This window comes from Phyllobates terribilis, unplaced genomic scaffold (genome assembly GCF_046119375.1).
Source record: "Phyllobates terribilis strain yellow unplaced genomic scaffold, ASM4611937v1 Scaffold_5__5_contigs__length_657084704, whole genome shotgun sequence".
Taxonomy (NCBI): Eukaryota; Metazoa; Chordata; class Amphibia; order Anura; family Dendrobatidae; genus Phyllobates; species Phyllobates terribilis.
Window position 1 is genome coordinate 396877507 of NW_027362765.1, and position 22662 is coordinate 396900168.

The 22662-nt window shown below is 41.4% G+C and overlaps 1 protein-coding gene across 2 annotated transcripts in view; it reads right to left on the minus strand.

Moving 5' to 3' along the window:
• UROS (uroporphyrinogen III synthase) overlaps positions 1–22662 on the minus strand; it is a 32950-nt gene that overhangs the window by 5464 nt on the left and 4824 nt on the right. Inside the window, exons 3-8 of one of the 2 annotated variants that reach the window (XM_073685055.1) lie at positions 21723–21806; positions 20135–20225; positions 12084–12158; positions 6280–6354; positions 1670–1753; positions 414–496 (exon numbers count right to left, since the gene is read on the minus strand). In XM_073685055.1, the coding sequence (XP_073541156.1) occupies positions 414–496; positions 1670–1753; positions 6280–6354; positions 12084–12158; positions 20135–20225; positions 21723–21806 (492 nt within the window). The remainder of the gene's footprint in view (positions 1–413; positions 497–1669; positions 1754–6279; positions 6355–12083; positions 12159–20134; positions 20226–21722; positions 21807–22662) is intronic. The other variant, XM_073685056.1, reaches the window with a different exon arrangement.

A 22662-nucleotide genomic window follows, 5' to 3' on the forward strand; every position in this document is an offset into this window, starting at 1 on the left:
TTTTCTCCCTGTAGCCCCATCCTATAAAAAAAAGGGTGATTTTCCAAAGCAGATAACCCCTTTTAAATATTTTAGCGGTTTGCAGACAGTAGGCGTCCCTCAGCAGGAATTATTTTGGAATAATAAAGCGAGAGTTTAGATTATGTGCCTCCAAGTAATCGTTATAGGCCTTCCGATGAAATGTAATAGAATTCAGCAACTATCATTAAAAGAGATAAACCGCGAGCTACCAAAACAAGCGCTGACAACATTGATCTGTACATGTAGAGACTTACAAAGCACAGCAGTGGTGTATATATATATATATATATATATATATATATATATATATATATATATATATATTGGTTTATGAGGAAGTAAAACTGGAACATTTATTAGGACTTGTAACGCTGAGCCGTTAACATGAATACCTTGGTGAAATAATCTGTCAGAGAGGATCGTATATCGGGATGCTGGGCCGTCTGATAAACAGTAATGCTCTCCAGAGGTACATCTGTAATTAGAAAATAGAAATGTACTTCTATAAAACAGACCGGGATATTACAAAGACCTACGCCAGCAATTTCACACAATGGAAATGATGGCTGCAGTCGTGTATGCCGCGTTCTGGGGGCTTTACGGAAATTTCGAGAACACAATAAAGTGTTTGTAGAGGGATGGAAAAGCTTCACTACTCATCGAAAAGTGAAAAAACACCCTAAAGTGGTTGCCCACCAGATAAATAAGTAAAAAAAAAAAAAGTTAATTTTTTTTATTACTAAGAAATAGTAAGTAAAATTTTAAATATAAGAAGCAATACTAAAATACATCAATCTCCCGCAGACAAATTAGACCAAAGTCAGCCGATCCCGCCAACAATCTAATGTGTATGGGGGGGGTCTCCTGATTCTTCCTTGACAGATGATGACAGGGGAAGGGGTCATAAAAATCAGGCTGTTGGAATTTCAGTTTCAATGAGCATTGTGGCTTGTCCCGATGAAGACGTATGAACACTTCGAAACGCGTTGACAGATAAAAACCGCATCCAATCTATTTTGGTTTCCTATCGATTTTCATCCACTTTTCTACCTTGACGGATGTTGACAGAGGAGGGGGTTCATAGAAATCAGACTGTTAAAATGTCAATGTCCGATCCGTTTGTTCTCCCAGGAGATAAGCTGTGGCCCGAGGAGAGGTTCTCTAATGGAGGACACGAGCGCTCATCCGCGCTGAGCGATCGGTTGAGTTTACTGTTGACCGAACGATCACTTATCGAATATGTATGGGGGCCGTTGGCTTTTACTTACTGGCCCTAGCTAAATATACTGGCACTTGCAGCCAATGATTGGTTCGGTGGGTATTTCTTGCCCTTTCTGGAATGAGGCTGGAAGTAAAGACCAGCAGGGACTGGGTAAGAGTCCAGAATGAGAGCTGCGGGGAATCGGTGAGGGCGAGTAACGTTTCGCTTCTTTTACATCAATATGATCCCTTACAAAGATCAATTTTTATCAGGAAACAAAATGAAGGTTCCTATTCAATGACTGCAAGGAGAGATCTTAAAAACTCAGGAATTGTTCCAGAAAGCTTATTGATAAATTGTATAACTTTCTATTTCCAGCGACTGTAATACCGCTAACAACCCCTTTTCTTCCAAAAATAAGAACGACGACTTCTTGCAGATACTCACTTTTCTCCTGAAGTTTTTTGGGAAGAACTTCCCTTTTCAAGGAGCCGCATGGAAACAGGATGGGGGCAGAGTAAGAGATTTGCTCTGAAAAAAAAATAAAAAAATTGAAAAAATAATTAAAAAAAGAAACGAACTTAAGCAAAATGTGCAGAGAGAAACAATGGAGGAATGAGTGGGATACCCAGCAATTAATTATCCACACAATAAGTGATAAATGTCTTTCAAATACAACTCCTTTAATAAAGGCTGTAAGAAAGAGTTTAATTGGATAATAAAATATGATTTTGTCTTTAGATCTTTTAAATATTGTATTAAGATACATGTGCATTTGTGAAGTTAAATGGATTCTCCAGGAGCTAAACTCACAAACTTGGGTAAATCATATAAGAAGCCAATTAACTTATTAGCCTAAGTCTTGGGAATGTGGAACACGGCAGAGACACAGCAATTCCACAAGAGGGCAGGATCAGACTACAGCAAGGTTTGTTTGTAGTCTGTTACCATGGACACACATAATTCTGCATAGAAGCTGTAAACTGATGTTTCATTTTTGTTTTCCTTTTACTTTCCATGCATGCAAATAGTTTCAAAAAGTGTTTAAACCCTTAAAACGAGAAGGTCCAAAATTATCTTAAAAGGCTCGGACTGAGGAAATGCAAAAAAGCAGACACTCCCCCATCACTTCCAAGCTTACTTAGTATATGCTGATCTCTAGGCAGTCACCAATGTGGTCAATGATTAGTTTAAAGGGCATTTCCTGCTATTTGGGTGTGACCGGAAGAGATCAGGAAGGAGAGACTTGCGGGGAGCCAACGGGAGCTGTGAGGGTGATCATTGAGGGAGACTATAACTTCTATCTTTTTTGGGAGGTCAGGAGCGATTGATGGCTGAAATGATGAAAAATGGCTATTTAGGCCGACATTTATCTTATGTATGTGCAGGTTGCACAATCTGCATCCATAAAAGACTGAAGAAAAACTGAATTAGTTATTTCTTTCTTTTTTTTTATATGCTTTTTCTTTTTGCTCACATGAATACTGAATAATCAGTGTAACACAATGAATACACCCATGGAAGTCCGTAATTTATACTCCGTGTCTGCCCATGAGAACATGGCAACAAGAGGAGAAAATATGGCGATATAATGTATGGAGGAAATATACTGTACATTATTACTGATCTCCTTAAGACGACGGATATTCTTCTTTCGCCTTTGTCTAGCTATTATGTCCTGATCAACCACATTTCCTTTGATCTTATCAGCCTCAAACATTTCACTTCGTCTTAAAGAAAGATCATCAAAATGGGCGATTTAATGTGTGCGATACATTTGTGGATGGTGAATGTTAGAAGTGGATCTCTGCACAAAATGAAAGCTTTCCTTCACTGATCACAGGCAGAAGGCAAGAAAAACTGCTTGTCACTATGAATATTTATAAAATGTGTTCAAATGTGAAAACTCAATTTATTTCTGGGGTATATCTTTACGCTGAACTGAAATCTTCTCTATAACTGATAAAAATCCCAGTTGCCTGCAGACGCCACTAGAGGGGGCTTATTGTATACCGTTTTAGTATGAAAAGTATACAGTATTCTCCTTAGCTCCCTCTAGTGGCGGTTGGCTTTATCCAGAATTTTTAGCATTTTACTTCATGTCAATGATTAGGATTTGGAGCGGATGTCACAACCGCTTAGAATTTTGGAAGTGCTGTATCATATCGTTTAAAAAAAAAAAAATAAAATAAAGATAATTCTTCTTCTATGAATAAAAGGGAATTTTCTGGGGTATAATATTAATGGCTTAACCTTAGGATAGACCAACAATATCAGATCGCTGGAGTACAGGCTCCTGGAAAAACCCATGAACAGTCGATTCAGGGAGCCGTGATGCTTTGGAGAGCACGGTGTACATGCACAGTAAAACATAAGACTTCAAGCAAGCCCTGCGTAGTCGTGCTTTTCTTTTCCATTCACCCCCTTCTACTATTGCCTACAGATGAGCCAGAAGAAGTCGAAAAAGGGAGCAACAGTTCTGCGGGATCAGACTACAGAGGGTTTGTTTGTAGTCTGTAACCATGGAGACACATAGGTCTGTAAGGGAACTGCAAACATTAAACAGCAGGATAATGTGTTAATTTTAAAACGGTTTAGAAATTGGTTTTCTTTCTCTTTTTTTTGCAATGCATTAGAAGAACTAAGATACGATGAGTGTATACATTATGGATACGGTGGCGCAGGTTGTGACTGTGTTCCACGTTAACAAAATCCACAGTGAAAAGTTTACTCTGCTCTTTAAAATCCAGCGAGACGCCATCGTCTGGTAACGCGCTTTATCCTGCGTTTACCCAGGATGAAAGAGGAAGACTTCACACCGCAGCCTCCCAAGGATGCCACATTTCAATCTTTGAGGACAAACATTAAAAAAAATGTTCAAAGTCAGCTTTGAAGTTTGCAGGAAGAAAAGACGAGACCGGCACAAATGGAGACATTCAGAGGTCTCTACTACATTTTATATAATGTAAATCAATTGTACATCACATAGATGATGGAATGGTACTTAAAGACCGGCTCATTGTCCTCATGCTCGTGGCCTGACAAAATGTTTTTTTTTTTAGTACCTACAATTTTTAAATGAGTTGCCCAGGATTAGAAAAACATGGCCACTTTCTTTAGGAAACAGCGCCACCCCTAACAATGGGTTGCATCTGGTATTGCAACTCAGCCTCATTGAAGTGAATGATCTCCAAAATAAAGCGGCAATGTTTTTCAAACTCTATAAAGCTACAAAGTTTTTTACTCGTACAATCATTAGGATAATTTGCATCTTATTTTTTGTTACATCCGTTGCTTCATCATTTTGTATTAGTTGTTTTTATGTTGTTTTTTGTGATAACAGTAGAAATTAAACAAAAGGAGGGTCTATAATTCAATCTATAATTTTGGTTGGTCTTTGGTGGGGCTGGAAGCTGAGGTTTGGACGTTGTTGTTTAATTTTGACTTTTTTTTTTCTGCTTTAAAAAATTATTTATTATATTGTGCCCACCACAATAACGTCATGAAAGACTTTTGGCGAACATTTTAACATTGTTATTTTTATCCTGTAACAGGTGATGACATTCAGAAATCTCCTCCCACGAGGATCTCCATGCAGCTGCAGATTCAGCAAGGACATTTAGAAACCTTCTCCCATGAGGATGAGGATCTCCATGCAGCTGCAGATTCAGCAAGGACATTTAGAAACCTTCTCCCATGAGGATGAGGATCTCCATGCAGCAGCTGATTCAGCAAGGACATTTAGAAACCTTCTCCCATGAGGATGAGGATCTCCATGCAGCAGCTGATTCAGCAAGGACATTTAGAAACCTTCTCCCATGAGGATGAGGATCTCCATGCAGCTGCTGATTCAGCAAGGACATTCAGAAAGCTTCTCCCATGAGGATGAGAATCTCCATGCAGCTCCTGATTCAGCAAGGACATTTAGAAACCTTCTCCCATGAGGATGAGGATCTCCATGCAGCTGCTGATTCAGCAAGGACATTTAGAAACCTTCTCCCATGAGGATGAGGATCTACATGCAGCTGCTGATTCAGCAAGGACATTCAGAAAGCTTCTCCCATGAGGATGAGGATCTCCATGCAGCTGCTGATTCAGCAAGGACATTTAGAAACCTTCTCCCATGAGGATCTACATGCAGCTGCTGATTCAGCAAGGACATTCAGAAAGCTTCTCCCATGAGGATGAGGCTCTCCATGCAGCTGCTGATTCAGCAAGGACATTCAGAAACCTTCTCCCATGAGGATGAGGATCTCCATGCAGCTGCTGACTCAGTAAGGACATTTAGGAACCTTCTCCCATGAGGATGAGGATCTCCATGCAGCTGCTGACTCAGTAAGGACATTTAGAAACCTTCTCCCATGAGGATGAGGATCTCCATGCAGCTGCTGATTCAGCAAGGACATTCAGAAAGCTTCTCCCATGAGGATGAGGATCTCCATGCAGCTGCTGATTCAGCAAGGACATTTAGAAACCTTCTCCCATGAGGATGAGGATCTACATGCAGCTGCTGATTCAGCAAGGACATTCAGAAAGCTTCTCCCATGAGGATGAGGATCTCCATGCAGCTGCTGATTCAGCAAGGACATTCAGAAAGCTTCTCCCATGCGGATCTCCATACAGCTGCAGATTCAGCAAGAACATTCAGAAACCTCTTCCCATGAGGATCTCCATGCACTTGCTGACTATACAAGGACAATTAGAAACCTCCTCCCATGAGGATTTCCATGCACTTGCTGACTATACAAGGACAATTAGAAACCTCCTCGCATGTGGATATCCATGCAGCTACTGATTCAGCAAGGACATTCAGAAACCTCCTCCCATGAGGATCTCCATGCAGCTCCAGATTCAAAAAGTACATTCAGAAGCATCTTCATATGTGAATGTTTTAAGAAGCTAAATGTCCCACAAGAGGTAAATTCAGGAGGTCATCGCAGCCTGCAGTGAAGATGGTTACAAGGCTGGAGAGAAAGCCACCACAATTCCTCCCAATCAATACTTGCGACTACCCCAAAAAAAAGTTGTGTTTAGTACGTAGAGAGGGATACACTTACTTGAGCATATGAGGTCTGCGAGCTTCTCCGCATTACCCGATGCTTCTCCTTCGGAAGAAAGGCCAAGATCGTCAACTAGAAGACAACATCCATTACGAGTTAATTAATATGGACCAAGAGGCATAAAACATTACACCAGGTGAGATATAAGCCTCATAAACTACCCGGTCTAAGACCAGAAATCTACTACTCTGGGTAAGGGACAACCCCCTCGGCCTAGCAGGAGTTACAGTATCTCATCGCAATGGCTATCTAATTAAATATTCAAGATATTCTAATTACCAAACGATTAAACCATGTTTCAGAGGGTCAAAAATAACAGTAAACAGATCTCTTGGGGAAGGCAATTCACGTTTCATTTACAGAAATTCACCCCGGAAAGTAATGATGGTATTAAACATTCATTGGAGGAGCGTGTAATGACAACATATATCAAGGCTTCCCTATTATAGGTGGACAAGATGGTGTTTAGGAAGTGAACGGGTCAAAGAATGTGTCTATAAAAACTAAACATTCTAGAACTTAAAAAGAAGCAAATGTGCAGTAATTGACTTTGTTTAGGAGCTAATTTTTGGGTTTAAAAATGGACTGAGAAAATTTGAGACACTATCGTAAGTCTTACAGTGTGCCGTCTGGCGGTGTTTTAGGATTATGTGATATGATGATGGCTCATGCAAAATAGCGATTGATATTACTAGTGTTGCTTTAGCCTTAAAGTACAAACTTTGTGACAGCAGAAAGTGGATTTATTACCTTCTCGAGCCACCAGGAATAACAGGCAGCCAAAAGGTACCGTATATTATTCTGTAACTATAACTCCCCTCTCGTGTATCGAGCGCCGGACTCTGTGTCTTCCTACTCCTGCCACTGGATCCTTCGGTTCCTCAGCGAGTCAGAGGGTCACGTCACTCACCTGGGTCATATAGCTTGACTCAGGGAGTTGGACCAAGGACTTCTATCAGAGCTGATATTTTGGACCTATTTCTAACTCAACGTTTCATCCACAGAATTGGTTCTGCTAGGAACTCTGTTGCAAATTCAGCTTTGCTACATCGCTGAGTGAGCTCTGCTATATTGCTAGACTAGCTCAGTTTTTCAACCTCCTGTGCGGCTTAGCTCTGTTACTCTGGTTGACTCACTCTGCTACTTCGATGGATCAGCTCTGCCTCTGAACTTTCTGTGCACCGCAGCTCTGCTACCACGATTCCGCATCGCGGACTCTACTCTACTTCCTTTTGGATAACAACTCACTTGCAACTTTTGCCGAAGCTTCAACTCTGCTTCCTCTGGTTCCTGATCTGTTCTTCCCATCACCATTCTCCCACTACAGATTCCATTTTTCCAACTGGAAACGCTGAAAAAAATTCCCGGGCATCTTTTGAGCTTTCCCATTGACTTGTATTGTGAAGTATAGAATGTCTTCAGAACGGAAAATGCCAGAAAAATGGACATGTCAAGATCATTTTTTTTCCCATTAATTATAAGTTATTTTTTCACTACGAGGGTCTCAGAGTGTAGTTTTTACCTCCAATTTTATTTTTAACGGTAAAGTAGGAGTTGGTCTTGCAAAAAGGAAAAATTGTAAATTTTTTTGTCACGTCGGCTCAGCTGCAACTTTGCTTACACCAAGAAGATAGATGTTGCACAACTTCTACGACAGAAAGTTATTTTTCTACAGAAGCTTAAGTCACACGGCTATACTTCTGCACAACAAAGTCCTTAGGACTCATGCACAAGACCGAGCAAGGAGGTTGTACGGATCCTTACCACGGAGCGGTCTAACCTACGTATACTGACGTAACCGCTCTGACAATTGCGGTATATACAAAATACTTATAGGGTACAATATCTCCAATTTTACGAGGGCTGAAGAGCATGAAAAATTATTTTTTTCTGTTGGGTTTGTCAGAAATTTTTTTCAAAATTTAAAGGGGTATTTCAGTTTAGAGAATGTATTATCTAGCCACTGGATAGGTTGTAATTCTTAGATCTGTGCGGTTCTCATTGCTGGGAAAGCTGCCCGCTCTGTACCCCTGGCCGTACGACTGTGGTGAGGACAAGTCAAATAATATATCTGGCAGTGCATGCTGGTTAATTAAAAGCCGGTGGGAACGGTGAGGATGGCCAAACAAATTGGAGCAAATACAAAATGGAGCAAAACTAGCTTCTCTTTCCTACTTCTCTGGCCAGAGGTTTTTGCTCCACCATGATGGAGATTGGTTAGTCACAGCAATGGGAACTGCAGCAATATTAATACCAGCTGGATAGAGGATAAGTTTGTAGTCTGGAATACTCCTTAAAAAGTTTGTTCCAAGTTAATAAATTATTCTATCAATAGAGGACAACTTGTTGGGAGTTGGAGCTCGGTAACTGACAGCCAAGTCCTGTATTGCCACAGAGCAAGAATAGAGCACATGCTCGACATCTGCTCCATTCAGATGCGGCACTTTGGGACCGGTGGGTCTCACAGTGGTCGGACCTCCCAGCGATCAATAACTTATCCCCTATCCTATTGAATGGGGACAACTTAGTACAACCCCTTTTAGTACAGTATGTTTTGTAACAATAAGGTTGTGAAGGTCTTGAGACTGCTCACTGGTTTTACCCATCATGAGATGTTTCTTGTGCGGCACCTTGCTAATGAGACACCTTTTTATAGTCCATGAGTAGAACCAGCTGATATCATTTTTCACTAAGTGGCAGGACTGCTTTCTAATTACTGATAGATTTCAGCTGGTGTCATGAATTTCCATGGGCTTTTGCACCTCTCTTTCTTCAATACTTTTTCCCTGTGTCATTTCTCATTATTACACGTAACTTAATTTATGGACATCTATGGTGATTTCTTTGCCTGTGTGGATTGGATGGGTTTGTCACAGACATCTGGGGAGAATTTCATGTCAATAACACCTTTAGAAATAGATTTAGTTAGAAAATTGGTGACATATTGAATACTTATTTCACCCGCTTTATGTCTTTGTATGAAATCCGAGGCAAAAGGAGGTACATGCCTCTTTATGACAGGCTTCATGCCTCTTTATGAAAGTCCTCTTGCACTTTTACACAAAACCATTGTGTAGGTTTTCCTCCTTAGAACAATTAGGTAGCTGACTGGGTTGCTCTGCCCTTGACTTGGCTCTGCTGACATCAGCGGGATTTTTGATGTGCATCGGCATTCTGGATACACTTGGAAAAGAAAAAAAAAAAAAAAAAATCCACAAGAAAATCAAAGTAAGAAGCGTTGCTGTAGAAACATCAGACCGGTAATTTGGCTGCGAGCCTCCATGTTCTTAGTAGCTGCGCAAGAAAATGTTGAAATGTCAGAGAAGTACAGCAGCCTTCAGCCTTCCTAAACTGTGACTTGTGTTGTCTATTACGGAGCCGCTCTGCAATGTCAGCACTGGCTCGCAGCCCGGGTATTGCTCCGAGGATTGGAAGAGACAGAGAACATCGTAGAGATCCCCGACACTAAGTCACACACAGAAGTATAATGACTGAAGTAGAGCACAGAGGTGACAGCTTTATCGCGCGTCTTTAAAAGGAACATAAAACAGCCTGTGTGCCGGAGTTAAAGAGTAGTTAGAAAACAAATTAACTCCGCCAGGCTAGGGTTCAAGGACAGAAGATACTGCAGAAAAATAGAAAAAAAAAATCACAATCTTCAATCTTGCCCCAGAATTTTTTTTTTAAAATTATCATCTCTAATTTAAAAAAAAAATCCCTCCTAATTTACAAATGCCATGATACAAGATTATTATCCCCCGTCCGAGCGCCGGAATATTATGCAACCCACAGATTACATCCGTCACTCGGCTCATTAAAAAAAAAAAATCTCAACACACAAGAGATTCCGAAGATTATTATTATTATTATTATTATTTTTGTAAGAAGCGTTTATTTAATAATTGATGGAGTGGATGCATCGATCAATAATTCACGAAAAGGGAGAGATGAAATTATGCGTATTTAGAAGACTGCTCAGAGGCCGCAAGGCAGATCATTATCAGATGGCTCTTCTAGGAGAGAGAGCGGAAGGCCGGCTAGGAAGATATTAAGAGTAGAACTTTTTATTTTCTCACACATCTCAGTTAAAGGGATAGTCCTGTAAACAGCATTTATTGCCTACTGTATCTATAATGTTATCGATGAGAATCTGACCGCTGAGCCCCCCCACTATCATAAGAAACACCGTGAATGGAGCCATTGTGAGCATGTGCGACCACCGTTACACAGGAATGGTGGTCGCACATGCGCACTACCAATTCATTCACACTGGACATCCATTCTTAGTGGGATTCTCAGCAGCCCAGTGATCATAAATCATATCATCCTGTGGATACATGATAAGACTTGTTAATGTAACAAATCCTTAAAAGGAGCTGTCAGCTAAAAAAAACCTCTAATGGTCCATTTAAAACAGAGGAGTCCTCAATTCTCTATTAGCTAGAGTGAAGAGCAGGGTGCTTCATTAGCTTATATAAAAGGTCAGCTTCTATCCTGCAAATATTTCCTCTTCATGTGCTTTCCTCCTTTCCTTATCTACAGCCTATTTTCGCTGTCCTCCCTGAGACTGTACATCTTCTCTGCCCTCCCTGAGACTGTACATCTTCTCTGCCCTCCCTGAGACTGTACATCTTCTCTGCCCTCTCTTCACTCAGTGGAGCTCAGTATACAAAGTATTTGTTGTTTTAGAGGAATGAGCATGTCCGTGCCTGTGTAATGGCCAATATTTTCAATGAGTGGGGCTGCAGAGGAATTGAACAGTACCTCCATGCATTTCAGCAGATGAGGATTCTTGTGGGAGAACATTTTTTCATTGATTAACCTCTAAACATTACAAAGACGGTTTCTATTCACTGACATTAATCAGAAATTTTAATAACCAACATTGTGATATATTTTTTAAGAGATTACCATGTGGTTAGAAAAATTTGCTAATGTTCAATGTTCAAAGGCCCAAAGCTACGGGAGCCCAGTTAATCAGGTTAATGTAACAAACCCTTAAAAGGAGGTCAGCTTTAATAAACCCTCTTTCTAATGGTCCATTTAAAACAGAGGAGTCCTCAATTCTCTATTAGCTAGAGTGAAGAGCAGGGTACTTCATTAGCTTATATAATAGGTTAGCTTCTATCCTGCAAGTATTTCCTCTTCATGTGCCTTCCTTATCTACAGCCTGTTTTCTCTGCCCTCCCTGAGACTGCACATCTTCTCAGCCCTCCCTGAGACTGCACATCTTCTCAGCCCTCCCTGAGACTGCACATCATCTCTGCCCTCCCTGAGACTGCACATCTTCTCTGCCCTCCCTGAGACTGCACAGACTTTTTCCTTTGTTTACACAGTGGAGCTAAGTATACAAAGTATTTGTTGGTTTGGAGGAATGAGCATTTCCGTGCCTGTGTAATGACCCATATTTTCTATGGGTGGGGCTGCAGAGGAATTGAACAGTACCTCCATGCATTTCAGCCGATGAGGATTCTTGTGGGAGAACATTTTTTTCATTGATTAACTTCCAGACATTAACAAGAAGGTTTCTATTCACTGCCATTAATTAGAAATTTTAATAAAAAAAAATAAATATCACAATGTTGGTTAAGAGATTACCTAGTGGTTAGAAAAATGGCCAATGTTCAAAGGCCCAAAACTAAAGGAGCCCAGTTACTCAGGTTCCTGACAACGTAGACAATTTTAAGGTCCATTTTAAGTACCTAAAATTTTTAAGAGATTTAAACTCAATGCTCTACAAGTGTCCTGTTTGTTTGGTGGTGTTGACTTTCAGTAATGCCCGGGCCCTCATGACTACTTACCCAGGGCAGCAGTAGCTTTCCCAACCACGTAGATGGACTTGCGATTCCATTTCTCTTTCAGGGAATGTTCCCAAGCTGAAAAAAAAAAAAAAAAAAAAAAAAAAAAGGTAAATTAAGGTGTAATACTCACTTCACCAATCTGCAGTAGCTCTGCCGGTCTCCTGACTACCTGGCTCAGATCTGTTGACACTACGGGATCACTAAAATCACTTGTTCACAGTGGTGATGTCTTTATACCACCCTTCCATCACTCCAGGCAGTGATTGGCAGCAGCGGTCACGAGTTGAGGTAGCAAGAAATTGCTAGAGCTGGGCAAACAGACCAGTGGAGGAACAGGGAAGCCTTGGCACAGGAGTGGCATGGTTTTGGTAAGGTTAATGTTACTCTTTTTGCTATTTTATTCCATTTAAGTGTTTGTAAAAAAAATTTTTTAAATAAAACTCAAAAAATCTTAAAAGGCTATGGACACTTGACATGGAAAAATAATTTTCACATATATTAGTGGTTATTTTTAGGTAACAAAATTGCAGTTGCAATCTTCATCCCTTCATTCAATTTCAGATCCCCTTATCTGTAGTTTGCAGCCTGATCCAAGTTTATTTTTTTTGTCTTGTGGGAGTGTCTCTCGGTAATATAGGCTGGAAGTAAGTATAGTGAGATTCCACGATGCTGTAGGCAGCTCACATATTAGCACAGCTTCCATCCCGAAGTAATTTTTTCTTCATGTACTTAGCTTTCTTCCTTCTCTACAGCCTGTTTTCTCTACCCTCCCCGAGGCTACACATGCTTTCTTCCTGATCCAAGAGGCATAGATCTATGTACTACCTCCTCCCTGCTGCTATCTCTAACACAGAGAAGGGAGAGCTGAGAGAGCCGTCAGAACCAGGAACTCAAATAGATTCGTATTTGTTTTGCCAAGAACAAGGACTTAAGACACTTTGCAACAGCAAAATGGTAAAAAAAAGTTTTAATGCAGATTTAGAAAGCTGCATTTAAAACAAAAAAAATTGGTGTGAAAATGTACATAGTCTTTAAAAGGAACAAATATGTCTCATCTCTAGCTTTGACCAAACTGGTGATAGATTGACCTCAACAGTAAATATGACGTTAGCAGGTCAAGTACTAGAAGACTGTAAAGAGACATCAGATAAAAGGCCATATCCGGCAACATGGCCGTCAACAAAGACAAGTATGAGAAAAGTTTACAATGTAGAATTAGGAGAAGATAGGTTAGAACTTCTTGGATTAGTGTCCTACAAGCCTGGCTGATCTTCTAGCATTAGCATTGGGTGACTTGATTTTCAAACCTGGCCACCGATAGATAAGACCACTACAATGCAAACTCGAAATTTCTTCAAGTCAATGGTGCATGTCCCATGGATCAATTTTTTTTATCCAGTTGAACCACAGGACTATTTAAACATTAAGCAAAATATCACCTATCCCCTGGATAAACTGTTGTGGATGACACTAATCACCAGAATGAGGTTCTTGTGCCCCCCCTCTTTCTCTAGTGGTTGGGAGTAAAATGGAACTATTTTTATCAGTATAATGGACTAGGATGGAGCGGTGGGACACATGCGTAGCCTGGCGCTTCATGTAACCTCCCTTGGAAGTAGTGCTGGGGCTGCTGGAGAACATGGGAGTGGGCACTACAATGAACTCCTCCTGGGCATGGGAGATACTCCATTTTACCCCTGCCGGCCAAGGGAGAGTCAAGGGCGTTGTAGCATTCAGTGTGGTTCCCAACGTAGGTCATTATATTGTGGTTGACTACTATTTTCGATGGCCGTGCCTTAGGTTGTTCTATAGATGACCAGTTCCCAGAAGAAAAGATCCTCTTGTACCTCCTTCTGGCCAATAGTAGACCTCAATACCAACTTTTCACTCCATTTTTGTAGCATCGGCATCTCTGCCCCCTGCCAGGCAGAGAAGCCGTCCCTCTCACCTTCCCGCGGGGCGTCCTCCTGCGCTCCTCTTCCTGCTGCTGCTGTCGGTGCGCGCTGCTTCCCGGGCACTGTGCTTAGGGCGCGCGCGCTCCCTCTCTCTTAAAGGGGCCGCGCGCGCCGTCCTAAGGAGTCCCCGGCCAATAGCCGGAGGACCTCCCATATATAAGGCACCTCCTCCAAAATGGAGGTGCTCAAGCAATAGTTGATGCACAGTATACTTATCTCTGCTTCAGCCCTCAGGTCCAGTTGCCAGCCTGACTACTGTTCCAGTCCGCCAGCCTGACTACTCTCCAGCCCGACAGTCTGTCTTCCGTTCAACCCGCCAGTCTGTCTATGGTCAAGTCCGCCTGCTTACCAGGAAGCACCTGCCAGTTACCTGCCTGCTACCTGCCGTGCCTGTTAACCTGCTCACCTGGGAGCACTCGCCTACTGCCTGCCTGTTACCTGTTAGCCTACCTGGAGGCTCCTGCTGTCACTTGCCGTGACCACCTGCCTGCTAACCTAGAGACTCCAGCCTGCTTGGCCGTCACTTGCCGTGACCACCTGATAGCCTACCTGGAGGCTCCTGCTGTCACTTGCCGTGACCACCTGTCAGCTAATCCAGAGACTTCCGCCTGCTTGTTGTGTCCATCCGCTATACCGGTCAGTCCCTGTCATCTGACCCGTGGGAGCCACCTGCTCTCTTACAAGGTCGTCCCCAGAGTAGCACCTGGTCCCTCTGTTCTGTCCCTCCCGGGTCACAGAGTCGTTAGCCGCCGAACGACCAGGGTCGGTCTGAGTTGATACTTAGTTACGCCCCTCTGTGTCCCTCCTTGCACCGCGGCACAGAGGTTCCACCACCCGGATCCGTAACAATTATTGACTCTAGTTCATGATAATATATTTATTCTCCTATTGCCTCATTTAATTTCCTAAGTTGTAGTCTCCTATTTGTAGAGTTAATGCTTGCATGGCTTTATAACGAGAAACTGGAAAGTATGAAGAGGGCAAATAAATGCCAGCGGCTAATTTTATGCAAAAAAAAAGGAAGTTGTAATAACCCCGTACTACATATTAGTAATGATTAAAGATTTCATGGAGAGCGATTTTTCAGCTTAAAAAAAAAAAATAAATCAAAAGCCTAATTAAAACCCTAAATGAGACTGCAATATTACAATTTCCAAGGAGGTTAATTTACAATAATTCCAGGAGTTGGACATTATAATTGAAAACAAAATGCTATTATCTTTATTTAATTAGGAGTTGACATGATGGGATTATTGGAAAATGTCACCATGTATAGACGGCACGGAACGGTTACGGACAATGGAGTTTGTGAGTAGGGCGGCTGTCTTCGAAGAGTTTAATATCTATTGTGGCGACGACACGCAACGGGAAACACGGAGGGAGTATTTGTGATGTGGAGTGTGTATGCAACACGCTGCTCAACACTGGACATCGGGTAAGGCTCTGTTCACACTGGCGTTAAGGGGTACGCCATCAGAGGTTACTTCAGGCTTCTTGATTGCATGAATGTCGTCATATTCTTACTGTCAAAAATACAGAAAACTTGACGGGAACTCAGTAAAAGTCAATGGGGTCTGTCTTAATGTACAGATCCAGAGCGAGTTATACAACAAGAATCCCGAAACAGCTGTCTGCAGATGGTGCCCTTTTCCTATCGGAGGAGGCACTGGTTTAGCTCAGTATCTAAAATCACATTGAAAGACACCGTATGAGGTCAGAAATGAGCTACTTCCGATAGCCAGCCTTCTTTCTCGTGCAGGAGGGGAAATTTGCAAATGGAAGTCATGCTTCAGCCACCTCTACATTCACACCATTGACCACCGCTCCAAGCCAGACGGTGGTCCGAGGATCTCTGTTCCAGAGGTGGGAATATGCCTTCAACCCTGATTCCTAGTCTTCTCCTTTTGGTTATATTGCAGTTCCTTGCAGACAAAAAGGGTCTTCAGACTTTCGAACACATCACGAATTTCCGATTTTCACAATCTCTACTTGCGGCCAGGGGATAACTTGAAGATCGGATCCTCCGAATAGGGCTCTCTGGCGCCCCAACGATCAATAGGTACCCCACTTACAACGATCAATAAGTAATCATCAATCCTAGATACAATCTTGGAACAACTCCTTGTAATGCCATCAATACATGGCGAGCTCTGGGATGCAAGACTGCCATGGATTTGGACAGGAAAAGGCTCTACGGAGAAGTCAAACCCCATGGCACCGCTTCAAGATTTCGATACCCGGGAAATCTGACACAATGTTGACAAATCTAATGGCGATTTCTTTAAAAAGTGGAGTTGGTTTTCCAGGAGTAGAGGAGGTTAAAGGGGTTAGAAATGAGGGGGTCTTGTGCCTGGTAAGGACTCCTTATTTATAAGCCTGAGCAAACAGCTCTCAATATGGCGGACACGGCCAACCCATGTAATGCTATTCTCTTGAAGAGGAACGTCTTGCCAGATGTGGTGGCTTTCCTGATCACTGTCCAGTGGTGAAAAAGTCAAACCAGTTTCTATCTAAAACTGGGCAAGCCATGGCCAGATCTGCTCTTCCACAGGATAATTATGTGATCGTTGGAGGTCTGATCACCGGGACCCCCACCAATCACCAAGATGTGGTCTCATGTCCTCCTGCCTGACCAAATTGGCATCCAAGTACGTGCTCTACAACTCTATTCAAAGATTATACAACTGACGGAGATGGCGAACTACAGCGTTGGCAGGACCCTCAACAATCAGACACTTATCTATAAGCCCTGGTACAGGAGCATCCTTTCAAGTTGTATAAAGCTCTGAAGGTTCAGTGTTAGTCTCAGACTTCCTCCTTCATCTATCTACAACACATCACAAGATCCTGTAGGACTTGTTCGCATTTGATGCATTTTATTTCTACAAGTATTTTCCTGCGTAAAAAAAAACAATATTTTACAGGACCAGCAAAACGAAGATTTCTAAAATCTCAAGCCCATGTTGCGTATTTTTTCCTTGCGTTCCAAGTCGCAGCACGTCAATTCTTTCACAATTTTTGTTGCATCTTTTACCCATGGAGATCAATCATCATCTTAAAAACTGTAGTAAAAACAGTTGAAAGTTTACATGCATTTTTCCAGCTTTTTTTTTAAGAATATTGCATCATCGAGAGGAGGAAGAGTGAGACAGCGACACTTAAAAACCCGTAATGAAAAGCGCATCAAAATGTGTCAAAAATGAATCGAAAACGTATGTAAAGTACTCAGCATTTTTCCCTGTTTATTTATAGTGGAAAAAAACCTGCAAAAAATTGCCAAATTTGAACATACCCCGACGCTGGATGTACCGTAAAAAACCCCAAAAAACTAAAATCCATAGTTTGGGAACATATATTAAGACAGTCTTGTAGGGTGATAAACTTATTTATTCCTTGGAGAGCTCTGGAACTCGGCTATTACCAAGTGTAGGGATTAGATGCCAGCAAAGTGCCGGAGGTACTTAAAAGAACGTCGAATTAACACGGTCAATTAAAAAAAGGTCCTTAACTAAAGTGACTGAAATACAGAGAAAAAAAAAAAAAAAAAAAAGCAAATACAAAGAGAGGGTTTTCAGATTGACTTCATTTACAACACAGGGTAATTGTCTACTGGAAACATACCCGTGTATTTAAACAGATGGCATCAATCCCCGATGAAACCATGCTGATCATGTAAACAAGCGTCAGCCGAGGGAGGAAGCAGAACGAGCGACGGACGGATGAGGAAGACGCTCAATTGTTCCAGAGACATTTTCTTCTCTGTATTACACATCACTTCTTCCACAAGTATCTGCACAGCGACGCCTGGTGTGGATCACTATATACTTTATATATAAGGATGTGACAACCTATCCGAGGGGGTATCTACTAAGTGCTTATGCCCAGAAAATCATGCAGGCACAGATATTACTGCCTTCCCTATCTTCTATAAAAATTTGCGGACACATAGCATTATAGCCCCACTTTGTCTATAAGTTATGGATGCACAGATTGTACTGCCTTCCCGTTACTCTCTAAAAATTTGGTAGGCTTAGTCAGTACTGCCTCTCTGCTTTTGTGTAAAAAAAAACCCATGTAGATACTGTTTAATATATATAACATAGGCACAGATAGTACTGCCTACCTGTCTCTAGCAAAAATTTAAACTCGGCACAGATAGTGCTACCTTTTTTTTTTTTCTTTTTTAAGGCCGATCTTGAACCATGGCGACTTGATTGAACGATCTGTAGGAAGATAGATCTTGTGCAAACCTAGATAGGTCCGCCAGGGTCTTCTCCGTCGTTATCTTGACTGTATCAAGCCATCGGGTTGCTGGTCTTACTCTTCGCCTTGTTCGTTCTATTCTTCCAACCATGATGTCCTTCTCCAGAGATTGCTCTCTTCATATTTTAAGTGGGCAAGTGGTAGCTAGGTGATTCTTGGTTTCAGTGACCCTCCTAGTCTCTTGCATTAAAAACACTGACGCATTAGACGCCCTTAATCACAGCATATGAAATAAATCATGGGAGTCTCGTTTTAAACTAGATGGCACCAATCACATACAAATTAGAAAACAGTGTATGTTAACCAATGACGGAACAAAACAATACTTAGCGATACAGAACATTTAAAAAAATATAAAAAATAATTGAGACTAATAAATAAAGAATAAATCACTTTTTAAAATTCATACCTTGAGGATGTTTAGTGTTTAAAGTCAAAATCCAAAAAGCCTCACGTAAGGTGAAGTGCCTCTGCCAGCTGCCTCCTCTGATGGGACATGCAACCTTCTCACTACCATAAAATCCTAAATAAACCATACATGTACAAGACAGAGATGAAAGTGACAGACTGTGATTGTGACTGGGGTGATAACACAGAGAAAAGTTCCTGTATCTTCTCTGAAGACACTGGGGGCAGTACAAGGGAAAGATGACAGTGACAGGCTATGACTGGGGTGATAAGACAAAGAAGTTCCTGTATACTCTCTGGAGACTGTACAAGGGAGAGATGACAGTGAAAGTTTGTGATTTGGATGACAAGACAAAAAAAAGTTCCTGTATCCTCTTTAGACGCATTAAAGGTTGTACAAGCGAGAGATGAAAGCGACCGGCTGTGATTGTGATGATAACACAGACAAAAGTTCCTGTGTTCTCTCTGTAGACTGTACAAGGGAATGATAATAGTGACACTCTGTGATTGGGGTGACAAGACAAAGAAAAGTTCCTGTATTCTTTTTAAACGCATTAGAGGCTTTTCAAGAGAGAGATGAAAGTGACAGGCTGTGATTGGGGTGATAACACAGAGAAAAGTTTCTGTATCCTCTCTGGAGACTGTACAGGGGAGTGATGATAGCGACAGGCTATGACTGGAGAGATAACAGAAACAAATGTTGCTGTATTCTCTTTGGAGACACTGGAGGATGTACAACGGAGTGATGATAGCGACAGGTTATAACTGGGGTTATAACACAGATGAAACGTTACTGTATCCTCTTTGGAGACTGTACAAGAGAAAGATGACAGTGACAGGCTGTGATTGAGGTGGTAACACAGAGAAAAGTTCCTGGATCCTCTCTGGAGACTGTACAAGGAATGATAATAGTGATACTGTGATTAGGGTGATAACACAAAGAAAAGTTACTGAATCTGGGAGTGATGATAGCGACAGTGGGGTAATAACACAAAGAAAAGTTCCTGTATTCTTTTTAAACGCATTAGAGGCTGTACAAGAGAGAGATGAAAGTGACCGGCTGTGATTGTGATGCTAACAGAGAAAAATTACTGTATCTTTTCTGGAGACACTGTAGACTGTACAAGGGAGAGATGACAGTGTCAGGCTGTGATTGGGGTGATAACACAGAGAAAAGTTCCTGTATCCTCTCTGGAGAATGGAGGCTGCACTATGTAGTCCTTATATTCTAGTAGTGTCAAAAGTCATGAAATATGACATGTGCCCTACAATGGCTGCAGTGTGAGGTCCGAATTTCCGAATAATGACCGGTTTGGTCATCAGGAATTCCTGTACCGTGGGTGAAATGAATGAGCACCTGACAGATCCCAATAAATACACCACATTCATGTCATCTCTTATGGAAACAGTATTCTCGGGACTCACCTTCTTTCCTATTTTCCAGACATAATTTCACAGCTTCCACCGCCCTTGGACTGGTGAATATGAGACCCGCATAATTTTCAGGATGAGTGAGCTTACAATAAAGTATTGAAAAGGAAATAAAAGGAATAAAGCACAAATTCAGCCTTAGAATTCACTTTATCTACGCCCTGGATGAATAACAAATATAGATATAAATCTACCAATCTGTAAAAGTCACCAAAATAGGATCCATCTTACAGAGAAGGTACTGTGATTTTTATGTTAAGAATTATTTATTATATAATAAATTATTTTTAGTACAAAATGAAATATAAATTAATATAAATAATAATATTTTTTTATTTATTAATTTTTCCTTCAGCCACTGGGAAAAAAACATGGCAGCTTTTTTTCAGGAAGCGACGGGTTGTGTTTGGTATTACAACTCAGATCCACTGACGTGAATGGGGCTGCAATACTGCTCACAACCTGTGGGCAGGGGTGGCACTGTTTCTGAAAGAAAGACATGTTTTTATCATTCTGGGCAACCCCTTAGGAAAAAATAAATCAAAGACGTTTTCTACTTAGGAGCAAAACGGTCATCAAGTAATGCTAAACTTCCACTGCTGCAGTCGCTAAATCTTCTCTTTAGTATTAGAGATCTTCAGCGGTAGCCACTCAGCTTTCCCAGACTACCGAATGTCAAATCTGCCTTATTCTACAGTAATTTGCTACCCAGGGAAGCATTACTACAAAAATTGACAGATTTACCTTTCAGGAGTCTGGAAAAGATGGGGGACAGCATATGTAAGATTGTAATGGAAAACTTTTTTTGGTTGACATACAGCTTTCTCAAACTCCCGGATGTCAAATCTACTACCCAGGGATGAATTACTACTAAAATAATCGGATCTGCCATTCAGGAATCTTGGAAAGATGGATAACAGCATTTGTGGGACTGTAATGGAGACCTTTTAATGGTTGACATCCAGCTTTTCCAGACTCTTGGATGTCAAATCTGCTTTAAAATGACAACAATATGTGATCCAAAGATGATTTGCCATTCAGGAGTCTGGGGAAGATGAATGACAGAACTTGAGGGATTGTAATGGAGGACTTAAGTGGTTGACATCCAGCTTTTCCAGACTCTTAAATGTCAAATCTACCATACTAGACATCAATATTTGGTCTGCTAATGCAAATTTGCCTTTCAGGTGTCTTGGAAAGATGGTAGACATTTTTTGTGGGATTGCAGTGCAGAACTTCAGTAGCTGACATCCAGCTTTCCCAGACTCCTGAATAGCAAATCCTCTATCTATGGATTGCACAACTGAAAGGTAGACAGATTGGCCATTCAGGAGTCTGGAAAAGCTGGGTGACATCCATTGCATGGGGCTGTAATAGCAGCTGTGTTCATTGTATTATGAAAAATATAATGCTGTCCAAGGTGTCGGGGATTTCTGCTAGTGAGGGGGGCGTTACATTAGCCCTTTGGGGGGGTTCACGTTGCAGTAAATATTAGGTTACGGGGGTCTTCATCCACCAAACGAAACGTAATGACCAGGGAAAGCTGGATTAGGGTCGGTAATAGAATAAAGTCAGATTATACCTTGTCGGAGAGATGCTCCAGGGACACAAAGGTAAAGGATAACACGGGGATTAGCGTCGTCTGATATCCGTGTGAGGACAACTCCTAGGAAGGAAAAGAAAGCGAGATCATTAATGAATTTCAGGACGTTGATGGAACTAATTCACACTGCATTTTCCTGACCAGTACAGTATGGAGGAGTAACCAGTAGGAATTAGTTATGGAGCCCTATAACATTGGCACATATGCCATCCATCCTCCTGGATTGCAGGACTCCAGGTCCTCTCTTGCTCTTTTTCACCCCAATACTCCAGGTATGGACAAAAGGGGTCCAGAAGACCAAATGTTGCCAAATTAGCACCCCTGGTGCAGAAGCATGAGATGCATCATGGTAGAAGCCCCTGTGAAAAGTGATTCCCCTGATAAAGCTCAACAATCTGCGAAACTCCCCCTGAAATATAGCCGTCAGCCAGTGAGAAAGCACAGAGTATGGCGAAACGCTACCGTAGGATTATGAAGTTCTTTGACGCTTTTTTTGGCGCAGATTCTGACTCCAAAAAAAAAAAAATGCTTTAAATCTATTTGCAAAATTATTCCCATTCAATTGAACGGGAAAAAGGCTCCCAGAGATCACATGTCGTGTCGATTCTTTAGCAAGGTTTGGCGCATAAATTATTGCAAAATGAGCATTTTGGAGGGGGGTTTTATCACGGCTTTGTGGGGGAAGGTTTTCGCCACAAATAATGTGACAAAAACCACATCTTATATTAAAAAATTATCAAAATCCACACTGGAAAACGGCTTCAGAAGAATAATAATAATAAAAAAAAAAATAGGCCAAAAATCAGTTATTTTTTTGTGTGAATTATTCAGCGTGAAATTTCCACATCATAAAACATCACCTAAACCCCCCAGACACTTTAGATAAAGGTGGTCCAGCTCCAGTCCCATCACTCTTAGG